At 41.2% G+C, this 15805-nt stretch overlaps 1 protein-coding gene across 2 annotated transcripts in view; it reads left to right on the top strand.

The window, feature by feature from the left end:
- Positions 1-15805, top strand: part of TEP1 (telomerase associated protein 1) — a 52625-nt gene that overhangs the window by 13471 nt on the left and 23349 nt on the right. For both annotated transcript variants that reach the window (XM_036736351.1, XM_036736350.1), the window contains exons 7-18: positions 1182-1340; positions 2142-2219; positions 3403-3527; positions 3818-3975; positions 6399-6508; positions 6980-7070; positions 7345-7519; positions 9864-10011; positions 13282-13440; positions 13728-13808; positions 14188-14318; positions 15704-15763. In XM_036736351.1, coding sequence (XP_036592246.1) covers positions 1182-1340; positions 2142-2219; positions 3403-3527; positions 3818-3975; positions 6399-6508; positions 6980-7070; positions 7345-7519; positions 9864-10011; positions 13282-13440; positions 13728-13808; positions 14188-14318; positions 15704-15763 — 1475 coding nt within the window. The remainder of the gene's footprint in view (positions 1-1181; positions 1341-2141; positions 2220-3402; positions 3528-3817; positions 3976-6398; positions 6509-6979; positions 7071-7344; positions 7520-9863; positions 10012-13281; positions 13441-13727; positions 13809-14187; positions 14319-15703; positions 15764-15805) is intronic.

The following is a 15805-nucleotide window of genomic DNA, read 5'->3' as shown; positions in this document are numbered from 1 at the left end:
TTGGTCTCTACTGTTTACTCTACTGTTCTCCCTCCTTTAGGCGGGATAGCTCCCCTTGGCACACATAGGAAGGAAGGGAATAATCAATAAGAATTTATTAAGCGATTACTATACATCAAGTCGCACTAGGCCAAGCTCTTTACAAATATCATCTCAAGTATCCCTGCGGTAGATGCTATTGTTAGCTCCATTTTACAGTTGAGAAAACTGAGGCAGGGAGAGGTTAAGTGCCTTGACCAGGGTCACACAGGTATTAAATTATCTGAGGCCAGATTTGAGTTCCGTTCTTCCTGACTGCAGGCCTGGGGCTCTATCCACTGTGCCACCTAGCTGAGTCGATGCTTCTCTTGTTTTGTAAGACTTCCTTGGATAGAATTGCTCCAACTTCCTTCTGTCCCCCTTTCTAGTATTGCTCATTATTTCTCCTCTATTGGAAAGCCCTTCCATTTCCCTAAGATTGTAGCATTTCGGAGCTTGAAGAGACAGTCTTCTCACAGATGAAGAGCCTATGGCCCACAGAGGTGGAACAGTTTCCCAAGATCCCACAGGTTGTGTCAAACCTAGGCTTTCTGACTTTTTGGCCAGGGTTCTTTGGCTCAAAATAAAAGAAAATCAATTTACCAGCAACTGTATTTTAATTTATTCTAAATATAAGCTCAAGTTTTACTTCTTTTCCCCTCTGTTCCTCCAGTCTCTTCCTTCAGAGTCCCATAGGCTTTCTCTCTGGCCTGCTGGATTTTTATGTTCTTTGCATTACATCTTCCTCTGGTAAATTATCCTGGGTGACTGGCGCATGTTACCTGCCCAAGGTCGCAAGCAAAGAAGTGGTACAGCTTGGGCTAGAACCCAGATCTCCTTGTGTCTTAGCTGGTGGTCTTTCTACTGTATAGTACTGACTTCTTCAAAAAACAAATTCTGTTCTATCTTCATTGAAGCTACAGCATAGAGGATATTCATAGATTGACCTAAAGCTTTTCTCCCTTACATCTCAGTGGGCCCTTAACCTCCTCCTTCCTTTTTTCCACTCTGCTTGATGTCCTCTGATCCCTCTGTGACCCCTAAAGTTCATTATCCCTTCAATGCTCTAACCCTATGTGTTGACCCACTCTCCCCATTCACGATCTGTGTGTTGGAATTTGAGGCCAGTCTCACTCTTCCAAGCCCTCTTCTCTTACTAACAGAGCCTGGCTGGGGAGCCCAATAGGAAGCTGGTACCTATGCCTGCCTGTCTCCGTGCTGCCATGACTGACAAATTTGCCCAGTTTGATGAGTACCAGTTGGCTAAATACAACCTTCGGGACCACCGGGCTAAGAAAAGACGGCGGCGCCCCCGACGTCCAGTCAGTGACTTTTCCTGCCCCTAATCATAGATATCATCTGGCCCCCTTCCCCTTTGTGATCTCCTAGGAAGAATAAGTCAGGAGCCATTCTACCTCTAGGGAGATGTAGACTGAGCAATTTCTTCCCTAAGAGCTGCTTATCTCCTGGGAACAAAAGGGGCCAGACAAGTCAGAGAGGATTGGGGTAATCTGAGAAGAGGGCACCCTCTTCCTAAAACTGGGGAAGTAGGTTAGTCAGTCAGTTGTTATTGTTTGTCCTTCATTATCAAAGAGGACCATGGCATTGGGAAGGTGATTCCATGACTTGCAAATGAATTGTATTTAAGTGAGGCAGGGTTCTACAAAGTTATCAGCCTCACTCTCTCCTCTGGAGCCATCTGGGTTCAGTGGCAAGATACAGATCCGGATGACTAGGGATAGTCACTCAGATTTGTTAAATGCCTACTATATGCCAGGCACTGTGCTAAGTGCTGGGGATAAAAACACAAAAAAGAAGGACAGTCCCTGCCCTCAATGACCTTACAATCTCTTGGGGGAAGACAACATACAAAAGAAATCTGAAAAATGAGTTTATTGGGAAGGGAAGGTACCCCAAGTGGGCATGATAGAGAAATTCAAAAGAGTACAGAACCAGTGGGAATTGAAGAGATGGCTGCCCTGGGCTGGAATGTTGGGAAGGAGCTCTCCATTTTACTCTATAGTGACCAAAGCATAGAATTGAGACTTCACTGCCAGAGAAGGGCCCCAGGAGTGCTAAGGATGAATAGCACCCTAATTACTGCTTTCTTGTCCACACTACAGAAGTCAGAAAAAGTGTGCCAAAGAAAGTGGTACAACTCGACTATAGTATACAAGACCTTTTACCATCATCAAAAAGCTGTGAGTTCCTGGTCACAAAATGCTATGTGGGAGGTAGGCGTGGGGGATGAGTGTTATCTGTCCAGAACTGCTCATAATAGAATAGGGGAGACCCATGTCACAGTATTTTAAGTGGTGGCAGTCAGCTGGATTGGGCTTCTAAGTGAATCAAGAAGTGTACATTTCTTTTCCCTTCATTTCACTCTCTCTTGTAATATATTGTACTGCCACCAGATGTCAGTAGGTAAGCATGTCTCACCCGATCTCAAGGCTGGATGCCATTCCCCTAGAAAATTAAGATAGTACTCTGTGCCAGGAATTTCAATGACCACTCCAGTGGTATATCCCACTTTGGAGATGTCTTAGTAGATAAATACTATGGAGGCGCTTGAAGCATATGGAGGTTAAGTGACTTGCCTCTTGTCACACAGCCATTGAGTATTTGGATTTGAATCCTATATACTGCTATATGCATTAAGCTCGCCATACTGCCTCTACTGGAAATTTAAATAAGTAGATCAACCTGTGAATGACAGAGAAAAGTTTGCATATAATAATGTTTTATACAGTTTGATCATTAGACTAAGCATATCAGCATCATAGGAAATGCTTGCAGAACATGAGTAAAAAAAAATCCAATAACACTGCTAAACTTTCAGGGTGACTTTCCATGACATCTTCAGACATGTATTCTGTAATCTGTTCTCTCAAACCTTTTTTCACATGGTGACTTTTTTTCTATTTAGCCTAACAACTTACCCCAAATTTGGCTTGTTTTTCTTCAGAGAAAAGTCCAACATCCAATTTCTGTCAGTTTTCTATCTTCCTCATGATCGCCTGGCTCTAGTGGCTTAGTTGTCCAGTAGGTCTGAGTGAAAATTTTAGTTTCCCTCACTCTTCCCCAGAATGTTCTCTGTTCCTCTTCTCCCTCTTATTTAACAGACAAGACTATCACATGTCAACCCTTCACAAATCTATAATGCGTAGAAGAGGGACAGTGATAACCAAGTGTTTAGACTTTGTCAAGTGATGCTCATTTCCTTCTATTTTTATTGGAGGCATGGAGGTGGGGTGGGGAGAACAATTAGGGATCCAAGGTACAGGGAACAGGATATGTAGGGGAATCTTAGTTCCCTGTTCTCTCTGAGAGAGCCATGGCCATGGATGAAAAGTCTCCTTTGGGGCCTTGCATGTATCCCTACAGTTTATGAGGGCCTATTATACAGAACCAGTGAAAAAGAAACCATCAGATTTTACCCTGAAGAAGTTGATACAGCGATTGCATATCCGGGACCCTGTACAGAATGTCAAGGCCCTGCTGGGCTGCAGGTGAGTTACGTACAGCCCAGACCCTGATTCCCAGGGCCCATAGACCCAAAAACACATCAGGGCATTCAGCTCCCCCACAGCCCTTTACTTGTAAATCTGTTTTGTCAATGCCCTCAACTCTGTGGCCTAAGACCTTAACCCCTACAATAATGACTAGGAACTTTGGCTGAAGTGTTTTGCCAGTTAGACCACAGACCCTTTTCTTCCTCAAGCCCGCTCCTAGCTTCCTCATACCAGATGTCTGTAATACTAAAACTGTCTTCTCCTCTCTGTCTTCCATCCCATTCCAGGTACCCTTCAGACCTGCAGTCCTTCTCCAGGAGCCGTCTACCTGGTCCCTGGGATTCCAGTAGAGCTGGGACCCGGATGAAGCTTCCCCAGCCAGAGACCTGGGAGAGAGAGCTGAGTCAGAAGGGGAACAAAGCCTCTGTCTGGGAGGGGCTCATTGGTATAATTAACCTTCCCCATTTAAGTCCTATTTATGGCCCATTCTTCTTTATATATAGTCTGAGCCTTATGGAATAGTATCTCTATCATTCTCTCTCTGTGATGTTCCATTACTGAAATAGGGTTGAATCTGCAAGACACACTATCTAGTGTCTGGTTGGGGTCTTCTGGAGCCAATGTTTGTCATTTAGGAGGCTTCCATTGTATGGTGGTCCCTGTTGAGGGAACAGTGTAGCTCTTTCTTAGATAATGCCTTAGAGTATTTGGCTAGTCTATATTCTGTTTATAGAAATAGAGCTTCATTAAAATAGGACAAATATTATGTAAATGGCCATCACGTTTGTATGCTTTCAATTTAAGGGAAAGTACTACTTGAATCCTTTAGGAAGAAATACAACAAACAGGCAGACTGCTGTCTGCTTTCTCCTTTTTATCATGTGTAGTCTCTGCTTAAATTGCTTCATTTTTAGTTTTGTGGATTGTATATGCTTTTGGTTAAATTTCCCCCCGATTAGGAACAAATACACAGAAGTGGATCTCTGCTGGAGTCACCACTCACTTGGTTTACTGAGAACATGGGATGGGGTAACCAGGTTTGGGAAATGTACTCCCTTGGTCATTAGGTCTTTATAATTTCAGCTACCCCATCTGCCCACAGAGATGATAAGTTTATTGTAAATCTGAGGAAAATTTGTTGTTACCTTACGAGTTTTCTTTTCCTCTTTAGGAGACCTTCCTTCTCGGCTTACCTAATATAAAGCTGTAAACACATTTTCAGTGTAACAAAATAGTTTTAAAAAAAATATCCTTTGGCTTTACTTTCCCTTGGCTCCCTTCTTATTGCTTTTTATACCCATGAGGTCTTAGGAGAGATAGAGCCAAGTTCCATCTTGTGCTTCAAGAAATTTTCTGTCACCTACTTTTGCTGCTTGGCCCACTGTTGAAGATTTCACGTATTTGACCTTGGGAAATACAATGGGCATTTGTTTGCTAAGTTCACCGTAAACCCAACGTGATAGATGTTACCGACTGCCAACCTAGGAGGTTCCTCTACGGGCTAGCTAAATATGGCAGTATCATCTAGGTTGCTCATGACAAGTGGCTGTAATTCCTCTTACTTGTGAATCTTTAGGACAAGATAGATACACTTAGTCAAAAAGGAAAAATCGTTGAATTTGTATTTACCGCCTGGATTACAAGTAGCCTTTTTTTGGCTTGCATTTCTCCTACAAAGGCATTTTCCAATATCTTTGGCTTTATGCAAATTTGACTTTATGTAAAGAATTCTGAAAGAAATTTCAGCCAACTACCAGTGATAAAAGCTAGGTATAGTGGGTACGGAATTGGATCAAAATGACTTCTAAGGCCCTTTCCACCTCAAGCTGTGTTCTCATGTACATAGAGGGTTTGATTTCAAAGCAGTTATTGACTATAGGCCATCCATGAGGCACTTAATTCATTTCAACTCATATAACCTAATTATATTTCTATCTGGTTTTGGAAACATTATTTCTAGAGAAGTCCAGGAGCTAATAAAAAATCTGATAACCTTGAAATTTAACATCACCTATGCATATGTTGGGGGGAGAGCATGACTGTGGGGCCTGTGCTATCCTAAGTAGATTTAGCCATCCTCCTGGTGGCAGCTATACAAATTATAGAAATAATGCCTAGTAACATGTTGGGAAACCTGTTCTGGATAGCCTTCTGTGAACCTCAATGGGGCTTTTTGGCATACTCACTTAGAGTATCAGCTACTGGGGACGTGTTTGTGATATATTATTGAGTAAAAACTATTGTAATTTCACTGGGATTTTTTGTCACAACTATGTTTTGCTTTGCCATCATGGAGGTAGTTCCAATGCAAAACTTACTAAAACTGTTGCTTTGTTTAAAGTGGGGGCCTCTTGGATTATGTGGAAAATATAATTGCTTTTTTATACTGCACATCTTATTTCCACTATCCATCCATAACCATCTGGTCATCTTTCTCATGAGAGATTCCTTGGGATGACTTTATTTTTTAATGAAAAAAAATTCCTTGTCTCCTGGCTTTGGAAGAGCTTTTCAATGTTAAAAGAGGATGTTTCACAAATCTAAGTCAAGTTTAGTGATAGAAACACCAAATTTAATGGCAGTATTAGGATTATCTTTACTAAAGAAGACATTTCAGAAATTTTCTAAATTATAAATTCCAAACTTCAGGTCAAAGTATTTTTTGGCTCTTAGTTAAGTTGTAAACACATTTTCAGTGTAACAAAATAGTTTTAAAAAATATCCTTTCTCCATCAGTAACTTTCTATTTGGCCCCATCTCCCCCTAGACCCATCCACTGGAGCTTTTAGATCTGGGTTGTGGGGTCCATTCTACCCTTCTCTGCACTCTGTACTTTGTAACAAGTGAAATAACTTTTTCCTTCTTTAGACAGTGGGAAGTTGCCCTACATGGCCATGCTGAGGAACATATGCAGCCTGCTTCGAGTTGGAATCAGTTCCCGGCACCACGAACGCATCCTGCAGCTGTTGGAGCGTAAGGTGTGGAGATACTAAGACAGCCTTCCTGAGCCATGTGGTTATAGCAGGGGTGGGTCGGTGTGGACCTATGCTTCATCTTGAGTTGAGGCAGGAGAGCTGAATGGAGGTGGAATTGGGGTAGGCTTATCCATCAGGTTTATTTTCTTAGGGAGTAATAGCATTTGGCAAGTCAGTTATTTATGTGGGGCTTCAATTAGGAGGCTAAGACTCCTTGGGAAGAATGGTTGTGTAGCTTTTCCAGAAAGTAAGTATATAAGAAGTAAGGATCTAGTCACATTTCCTCCTTCCTGTCATTCATTTCTCCCTTCTCTTCTCTTTTTTTCCTACCATTCATCTTGTTCTCCCTTTCCACAGTTCTCTCCTTTCCTCACCTTTTACTTTTCTATTTCTCCTTCTTCCACCCCCGACCTCCTCTTCCCAGTTTCCTCCCATCTACCATAACCCCTCAGACCTCTGTTTCCTTCACCCCAGGAATCAGTGATCCGCAGCCGGCAGCTTCCATTCCGATTTCTTTCTGCCCATACATCCATCAGTGACCTGGAGAGGCAACTCCGAGACTCTGGTACCATCTACCTATCATTGCCCACAATTCCCCACACTTTTCCCATTTCTGGGAAAGAGCAATGAAAGCACAAGGAACAGTTTTAACCTTTGCTTCCATGTCCTAGAGTGATAGATGGGGGTTAGGGAGCAGAGATCTCTAGTATTCTTGGGACAGGGTCTATGGGGAGGGGACCAGGAAGGGGTTTGAGAAATCAAGGAGGCCAAGATTAAAGCTTAAGCCAAGGAGGCCAAGATTAAAGATTGAAGATCACTTTGATGTCTTTATGTCTCAGGACCAATTCCCCGTAACGTGGATATAATGCGGGGGTTATTAGAAAGGCTGGGGAAGAAAGGCCAGATACCGAAGCCACAGCAGAAATTGACTAATAAAGACCTTCGGTTTGCAATGTTGGTGCCTGTGCTATATGAGCATTTCAAAAGGGAGAAGCATCGGCTGACCAGGATTAAGTGAGTGTGCTCTGTGTGTGTGTGCATTCCTGAGAGGGGAGAGGGTAGGAGAACAGAAGGAGATGTTAAAAAGGAACACTGGTGATACCAACTGTCTTTTTGTAAAGGTATAGTCATGTTCATTAATGAGCTTGCTTTAGATCTCCCTGGTCCATAGTTTTCTATGGCACTGGAAGTTTTACATTTAAATTTACTCTGTAGGGACCATAAAACCTAATAGCCGGTCCCTATTCCCATCTTCACCTTTGTTTCTATTTCTTTTTATTCCCTTCTCAGTAAACTACAGTAGTTTTCAATTATCCATAGGATAAAATGTAAACTCCTTTTAAAGAATCATTTAAAGCTCTTCACGACCTTTAGAGATTTTTTTATACATTATTTCTCTTCAAAGGGCAGGTAAGTGGCAAAGTGGATAAAATGCTAGGCCTAGGGTCAGGGAGATTCATCTTCATGAGTTCCAATCCAACCTCAGACACTTCCTTTGCTGTGTGACCCTGGGCAAGTCACTTAACCCTGTTTACCTCACTTTCATCATTTGTCAAATGAACTGGAGAAGGAAATGGCAAACCACTCCTGTATTTTTGCCAAGAAAACCCCCAATAGGATCACAAAGAATCAGACATGACTGAATACCAAATTTCTCTTCATATACTCTCATGTGAGTATAATGTACTCAAAAAGAAGATATTATTATATACAATGTTATTATATTATAATTCATTATACATTCATAATATAATAAACTCATTATTATAACAAACAACTTTAGTAAGAACTCCAATGATATAATTTCCTCAACACTCAAAATAAAATATACTCTTAAGTTTCAGTCAAAAATGTGGTATATCATTTCTGTCTCTTCCCATTGGCTTCTTAAATTTTCTAATCTTCTTCAAGAACTCAGCTTAAGAGACACCTTTGAATGAGGCTTTTCTTCTCCCTCAAAATCAGCTTATGTGTATTTTGGATGTATCCAGTGTTTATAAGAGATGGCATACAAAGGGCAGATGTGTCAGACATGTGACACACAATGCTCTCTAGTGCTGCCCAAATCAGATTTAAATGTAATTTGGAAGTATTTAACAAATTAAAAATATAACACAACACAGATGTGTTAATTTGTGATTTTCTAAGTCAATATACAGCCTGCAGGGATCAGTTTCTATTTGAGTTTGACACCACTGGTACAGTAGATGGTGAAGTCACTCCAAGAGTGAAGGAAGACGGGTTCAAGTCCTGCCTCTTACATCTTCTGTGTATGTAATCCTGAGGAAGTCACTGAATCTCCCAGTGTTCCAGGCAGCTAAGCCTATAAGTTATGGGTAATGTGGCCAATCTGGTAGAGAAGTGGTAGAAGAAGTTCTTCATTAGGAGCCCCCTACATTGGTGAAATCACACATGGGTCATTCATAGCCACACCCACCTGTAATGTTTCCTCTCCTTCCACCCCACCCCTTTGCCCCATTCTCCTTTCCTCCCATAGTAAAAGTGCTCATATCTTTGTATCCCAAGCGCCTAGCACAGTGCCTGGAACATTGTTGGTTCTCGTTGAATACTTCTTGATTGATCTAGGCATCCGTTGTGTTTATGCTTTCGATGTTGTTCTGGCTATTTGTCTTAATCTCTGTGGATCTCTGAAGGCCTCTATCAGTCTTTGTCCCAGTTTTGGTTTTCCGTCTTATTTCTCAGGTCATTTTGTGACTTGGTTCCATTTGTTTCTGTTTTTTCTCTTCTCCATATGAATTCTCAATTTTGCCTCTTCTTGTTATTTCCTAGTTCTCTTACTTTTTCCTAAGTAAATGCAGTTGTCTTGCTGCATGAAATGAGCCTTTTAAAGGCAGCTAGGTAGACTTGAAGTTAAGAAGACCTGAGTTCAAATGCTGCCTGAAGCACTCACTCTGTGACCTTGGGCAAGTCATTTAACCACCCTCTGCCTCACTTTCCTAATTAGTAAAATGGAGATCATAATATCACCTACCCCATAAGGTTGTTGTGAGATAAAATGAGATAACACATAAATTGCTCTGCAAACCTTAAAAAGTTGTATACATGCTAGCTGCTATTATTCCTATCCAAGCATAATCACGTGTGGTTTGTGGTAGAAACCTTGGAAGGGTTCCCTCTTTTTGTCCTTGAGACTGTTTTGGGAGGAGGAGTTGTTAGAGGGAAGGCTGTGAGAGCCTCGGTCAGCACCTCCTGCCACAGCGGATTGCTGTGCAAGCGAGGAGTCAGAGAGGAGGATGGGACTGTGTACTCTCTGAAAGAACCTCCCATCTTTCCTCAGAAAAGTAGGGAAATAAACTCTGGGGTATCTCTCTAGGGTCTATTTGTCTCTCTCCTATAGCCAGTGGAAGCAAGACCGGGAGATGATGAAGCGCTATCAACAGGCCCTGGAAACAGCCATAAACCTATCTGTGCAGCACAACTTGCCGCCATTGCCTGGACGCACCCTGATTGTCTGTGATCTTGGTCGACCCCAAGACAAAAAAAAGGTAAACAAAAAGGGGGAGGTGGGATATGATGGGACTACGCTAAAGCGAGGAGTTGGGAAGTAGAGAGGGTTCTAAAGACCCCTGTGAATGTGGTCTACTTCCCTGGACCTGACTCTCCCTAACAAGTACCCCACAAGCAGTCTGCCTTTTGTTCCTGAATTTTTAAAAGGACTTGATTTAAAAGTCCTCACTAGGCATGAGGCCTGATCCCCTATTGCTTACAGACAGGAAATCCCTGTTGTGCATTTTCCAGCCTCATTTGTTATCATTATTACTAATAAATAGGTCTTGTTTCTATGTAAAAGAGGCATAGCAGCTAACAGTGCTAGACTTGGAGTCAGGAAGATCTGGGTTCAAATCCCAACTCTGACACTAGCTTAGTGACCATGGGTGAGTCACTTAACCTCTCTAAAATGAGGGAGTTGGACCTAATGACCTCTAAAGGTGCCTTAGAGCTATAAATCATTAATGCTATGTATAGTACTTTTTACTACTTTCAAATAGATTTTTATTCATATTTCCTCCTCTTCCCAGAAAGCCATACTAAGACAAATAATCCTTTTTTTAAAATTAAATTTATTTTTTGATTACATTTTAAGTTCTGCACTGTCTCCCTCCCTCCCCAGCCCACATTAGAGAAGACTACCACTTGACACAGATACACACACGTATATGTATGTGTATACATATATTTATATACATATGTGTGTATATGCATATATACTCACATATGTAAAACTATACTATGCATACTTCTATTTCTCCGTTCTTTCTCTGGAGGTCTTTTTGTCTTTTGTAGTCAATTTGAGTATTTATAATACTTAGAATAATTTACTTATTCATAGTTATTCTTCAAACATCACTGCTGTTGTTGTGTACGATGTTCTCTTGGTTCTGCTCATTTCACTCTTCATTATTTCATGCAAGTCTTTCCATATTTTTCCAAAATCAACCAATTCATTCAGAGCACAGTGCTATTCCTTTACAATCATTTACCACAACTTGTTTAGCATTACCCAGATGATGGGCATCTCCTCAATTTTTAGTTCTTTGCCACCACAAAAAGAGCTGCTATGAATATTTTAGAACATCTGTAGGTTCTTTTCCTTTTTCCCTGATCACTGTGGGAAACAGACCTGATAGTGGTATCGCAGGGTCAAAGGGTATACACAATTTTATATCTCTTTGGGCATAACTCCAGACTGTTTTCCAAAGTAGTTGGATCAGTTCACAGTTCCACCAACAGTGTATTAGTGTACCAATTTTTCTATACCTTCTGATAATTTTTTTAAAGAAAAGAAGAATTCAGCAAAATGTTCAATATATTAAAAAAAAATTCTAGCACTGTATGGAGTGTTCTTCAACCAAAGGAGTAAGGAGAGGTATCTTTTTAGATTTCCTTTTTGGGGGCAAAATTTCTTCTTTATAATTTCCCAACATTCATTTTCAGTTATTTTGTGGTGGTGATTCTTTCTGTTTTCATTTCTGTAGTCATTATTTGCATTGTTTTCCTGGCTCTGATTAATTCACTGCCTATCAGTCCATGTAAGTCTTTATGTGTTGCTCTGGATTCATCATATTCCTCTGTTTCTGAAGGCATTGTAAGGTTCCATTTCATTCACGCACCCCAATTTGTGTAGCCACTTGATGAGCATCTACTTTTCTTTCCAGTTCCTTGTTACCACAAAATACTCTTTATTTCAAAAATTATTATATGTAAATTTATTATTAGCTACCATCAACAACATTGTTAAGGTAGGTAAAATAGAGGTTCTAGCCTCTCCCCCTATCTTAGTTGTCCGGAAAGTCCCTTCACAAGTTTTCCATCACCCTTCCAAACCAGAGATTTGTGCTTGATGTTCTGTGTCACTGGTGGTTTGTGACAAATGAAAAACCCAAGAGACAGAGTTTCTGGGTAATCAATAATCATTTTATTAATTGGACTGGCCAATAATGAATAAATTGATGGTAAGTGATTTCTCTCAATAACCAAAAACTCCTAATGCAGACACTGAATGCCTTAAATATTTTTCAAGAAAAGGAATGCCCAGGACAGGAGTAATTGACCCTATTTGGTGGACATCTTAATGAGGAGGTGGCCTAAAAGTCTTTGACTTCTCCTGCTGAGAACATGGCTTGATTATAAGCCTCAGCCCCCTCCAGTAATTTGGACAGAGGAATCCATCTCCACCTGGACCACTCTGGTTGGTTTTCACCTTCATGAGCTGGGTCACCCTAAACTTCAATGCAGGGGTGCAAGGACATGGACTTTATTCCCTAAGGGCAAGAATTCACTTAGATTAGATTCTGTTTACACCCTAAACAGGAGTAAAGTCTCCTATTTGAGTGGGGTCCTGTCCCATGTTCCCTGAGGATTAGGGCAGTCTCATCTGTCAGCCACAACATTCAGAGACTGGCTGACTGATCTGCTGGGGCTGGTTCTTTAATGAGGAAATAAAAAGCCTGGATTTTAATTAAGAATGGGTTATTAATATTATAGAAAATAATTGTTTCTCTCAGATTGTATTCTAAAGAATCCTCTAAGGGATGTTGCCCCCTCAAAAGTCTCCAGAGTGATGGCCAGGACACCACTTGTTGACACCAAATGTTATATCCTCAAACAACAACCCTTGGGAGTTGCCCCTCCACACAGGTGCCTGGGAAGAGTAGTTCAAACTTCAGGACCACATGGGAGTATATTTGTTCGTTTTTCTTTTAATAGAAATTTAATTTTGATTTCCACTGGCAAATTATGAGGCATATATATATATATACATATATATATATATATATATATATATAGCTATAGATAAATATATCTAGATAGATCTATATAGATATAGATAGATATGAACAAAGACATAAGAAAAGAAATTAAGAAAGATGAGCATGTATCCTGAAATGCCCCCTACCCCGCACAACCCCAACATATAAATAATTATACAAAAGGTCTGAAACTTCTATCATTTGCCAAATGTTAGCCTTTCCCTAAAAGCTATGTGTCTTAACTTTAACATAGATGTCACATTATCCTAGTTTTCCTGATTCTTTTTGCCCGACTTGACTGCAAACCTACAATATGAATATGTCACTTGTTAATGTCTTTAAATGTATGTTGATTCCATATTCTTTATCAAAATGTATGATTTTCTCTTTTTCTACTTTCTCTGTTCTTCATCATTTCACATGTCTTGCTATGCTTCTTTGAATTCTCCATAGTCACCATTACTTATGGTAGGAGTCTGTTTATTCCTCTGTTCACTCAAATAGAACCCCCCAAATCATGCGCTACTTTTGGTTGCAATGGTTATGGCCCGTGCTGAGCAAGCTGAGCTATTACTTTGTAAAAGGCATACTTTGAAGAAAGCTGTGATTAATCCAGAGGAGGGCATCCTGAAGACTGCAACCGAGCTCAAGACACAGATAGAGGTGAGCCTGACTACTCTGCTGGGTGGGGTTTGTGGAGGGGAGATATAGGCAGATAGGCAAAGTCCTGGCCAAAGTCTGGACGGGTTGGTACAAAAAAAATAGATAAAGGAGGTGGGCCTAAGGATAGTCTGACTAGATGAGCACAAGGGTAGATGGATGGATGGACCTAAAATAGGCCTCATGGGTAGGAATGGACAGAAGGATGGATATGTAGCCAGAGGTGGCCTGAGTGACCAACCTCTTCATTCCTCTCTTTCTGATTCAAATACTGATCCTGTTTGTCCCAGGACATGGCTGTAGAGAAATCAAAATCAGGTGATCATCCATTTGCTACATACTTGCTGGACATGGTCACTAAGCAGGTGCTGGTAAGTCTGACTCAGAGAAAGTGAACCCTTGTCTCCGAGTCCCATACTTCTTAACTCATGTCATTGATACACCATTTTCTTGACTCTTATGTTTTAACTCCAGCTCTTCCATATCTCTCTTTTAGACTCAAATGTGTGCTGTCTTTCAGTACTTTCAATATCAACTCTTACCTTATCCCTTTCCTTTATATGCTCCTATCTGTAATGTCAGATGCATTACTCTTGAGTCAAGGGAGCATATCTGGATTTCTCTTCCCAGAAAAGTTTCCGCTAATCCCCAGACTCTCTTCTTCACACTTTATCAATTCTCCCACAGCCCCAACAAACCCCACAAACTTTTTCTTCCTTCTGATATGAGCTCTTATTACTTATTCTGCAGATAGACACAGTTATCTTTGTTGGTGACACCATGGAGTTCCCTGAGTTTGTGTCTGCCAAGCAGTTCTTCTGGCAGCATGTGAATCCCAAATGCCTTTTTGTTGGAGTTGATTTAACTGGGACGCATCCTGGGTAAGGCTGTCTGTCTATTTTTCCTCCTTGAACCCTTCTTTCCCTAATCACCTGATGCAAAAAGGAGACAATTTATTATTACTTGCCACAGGCCCTACTATTCCCAAACAACCTTGCTCTCCACTTGAGTCTTTTCTTACCTCTTTCCTCTATCCAGTGACCTCACTCTTCAACTTCGAAACTCTGTTATCCATCGTTGTCCCACCACAGGTTTAAAAATGTTGTGGGTTTTTTCTGGGGTCTGCAACTCAGTATTGGACCTGGGCCCAAGCAATCTCACCTTGCATATCCTCTCCAGCAGGTAGAGAGAAGTAGTGTCCTGGTATGTTAGAATGTACCCTTCAAAGATTCTAGTAGTATAGTGTAGCACCACCCCTGCTGACCCCATCAGCTTGATCATAGCTGCTGTCTCAGGTTCCAGGAGTAACACTGTACCTCGAACACTATAGCTCACAAAGGCCGACCAATGTACTTCCCATTAACAATCAGTCAGCAGATTAAATTTGTTCTTATCTAAAGCATTTACTCAAGTGGCATAAGAAGAATAGTAGTTATAAATCATTCCTCCTTCCCCTGGTACGGGCTCCCACAAATACATACCATGTCCATTGAAACAGTGGCCTCAAAATAGTGGTGTAGGAAAAAGTAACTCACCAGTCTTGGCACCGATGGGCCTGGAAGACCTCTCTGTCTTCATGGAGTACTCACATAGCTTTCCCTAGATTTAGAATTTTTACAGGGCGGATTGTGCAGTTGGGTTCCCAAGGTCCATTTCTATCTGAAACCTTGAAGCTGCTTCCTCCCCCAGGGGTTAGTCCTCTCTGTATCTGTATCTGTCTGGAGGGTGTGTCTCCCCACAGATTCCATGTCTTCTACTGGTCCAGTAGCTTCCCTTCAAAGCAACTCCTACCTTACAAAGTCTCTGAACTCTGAAATTCATCCAAAGGTTTAGCTAGTTAGAGCCAGAGGGATGGCTGATTAGTTTGCTGGGCCAATCACATTTTTCTCTTCTTAACTCAATCAGAATGATATTTTCATACCTAACAATAAGACCACAGCATAGACACATCTGATTTACATATTCAGTAACCCCATCCTATATGACTACATTCTATCTGACGTCAACTGAGGTTGGGGTGAGGAATCCCATGACTCCTCCCTTTACAGTAGTATTGTAGCAAGCGCCTGCAGAGTCATGTGAGACACCTACCAAAAGAAGAAATCCTCTTTGCAACAACCTTGACAAGTTCTCTGCATTGAAGACCTGCGTTGATGGGAAACTCACATTGAAGGCAGTCCTTTCTAATTTGGAATGGCTTTTATTGTTACAGTTTTTCCTTATTTGGGCCATATTATATCATTGTCTCTCTTTTTCCCCTTTCCAGTTCACTCAGTATGAACCCCAATGATGTCATCCTCACAGGCTGCACCGATGGAATACTGAAGTGAGCCCTGGGTATTGGGGTGGGGGGAAAGGGGTCAAAGGG

Source organism: Trichosurus vulpecula, chromosome 8, assembly GCF_011100635.1.
Source record: "Trichosurus vulpecula isolate mTriVul1 chromosome 8, mTriVul1.pri, whole genome shotgun sequence".
NCBI lineage: Eukaryota > Metazoa > Chordata > Mammalia > Diprotodontia > Phalangeridae > Trichosurus > Trichosurus vulpecula.
This window is presented reverse-complemented; position numbering and strand designations above follow the sequence as displayed.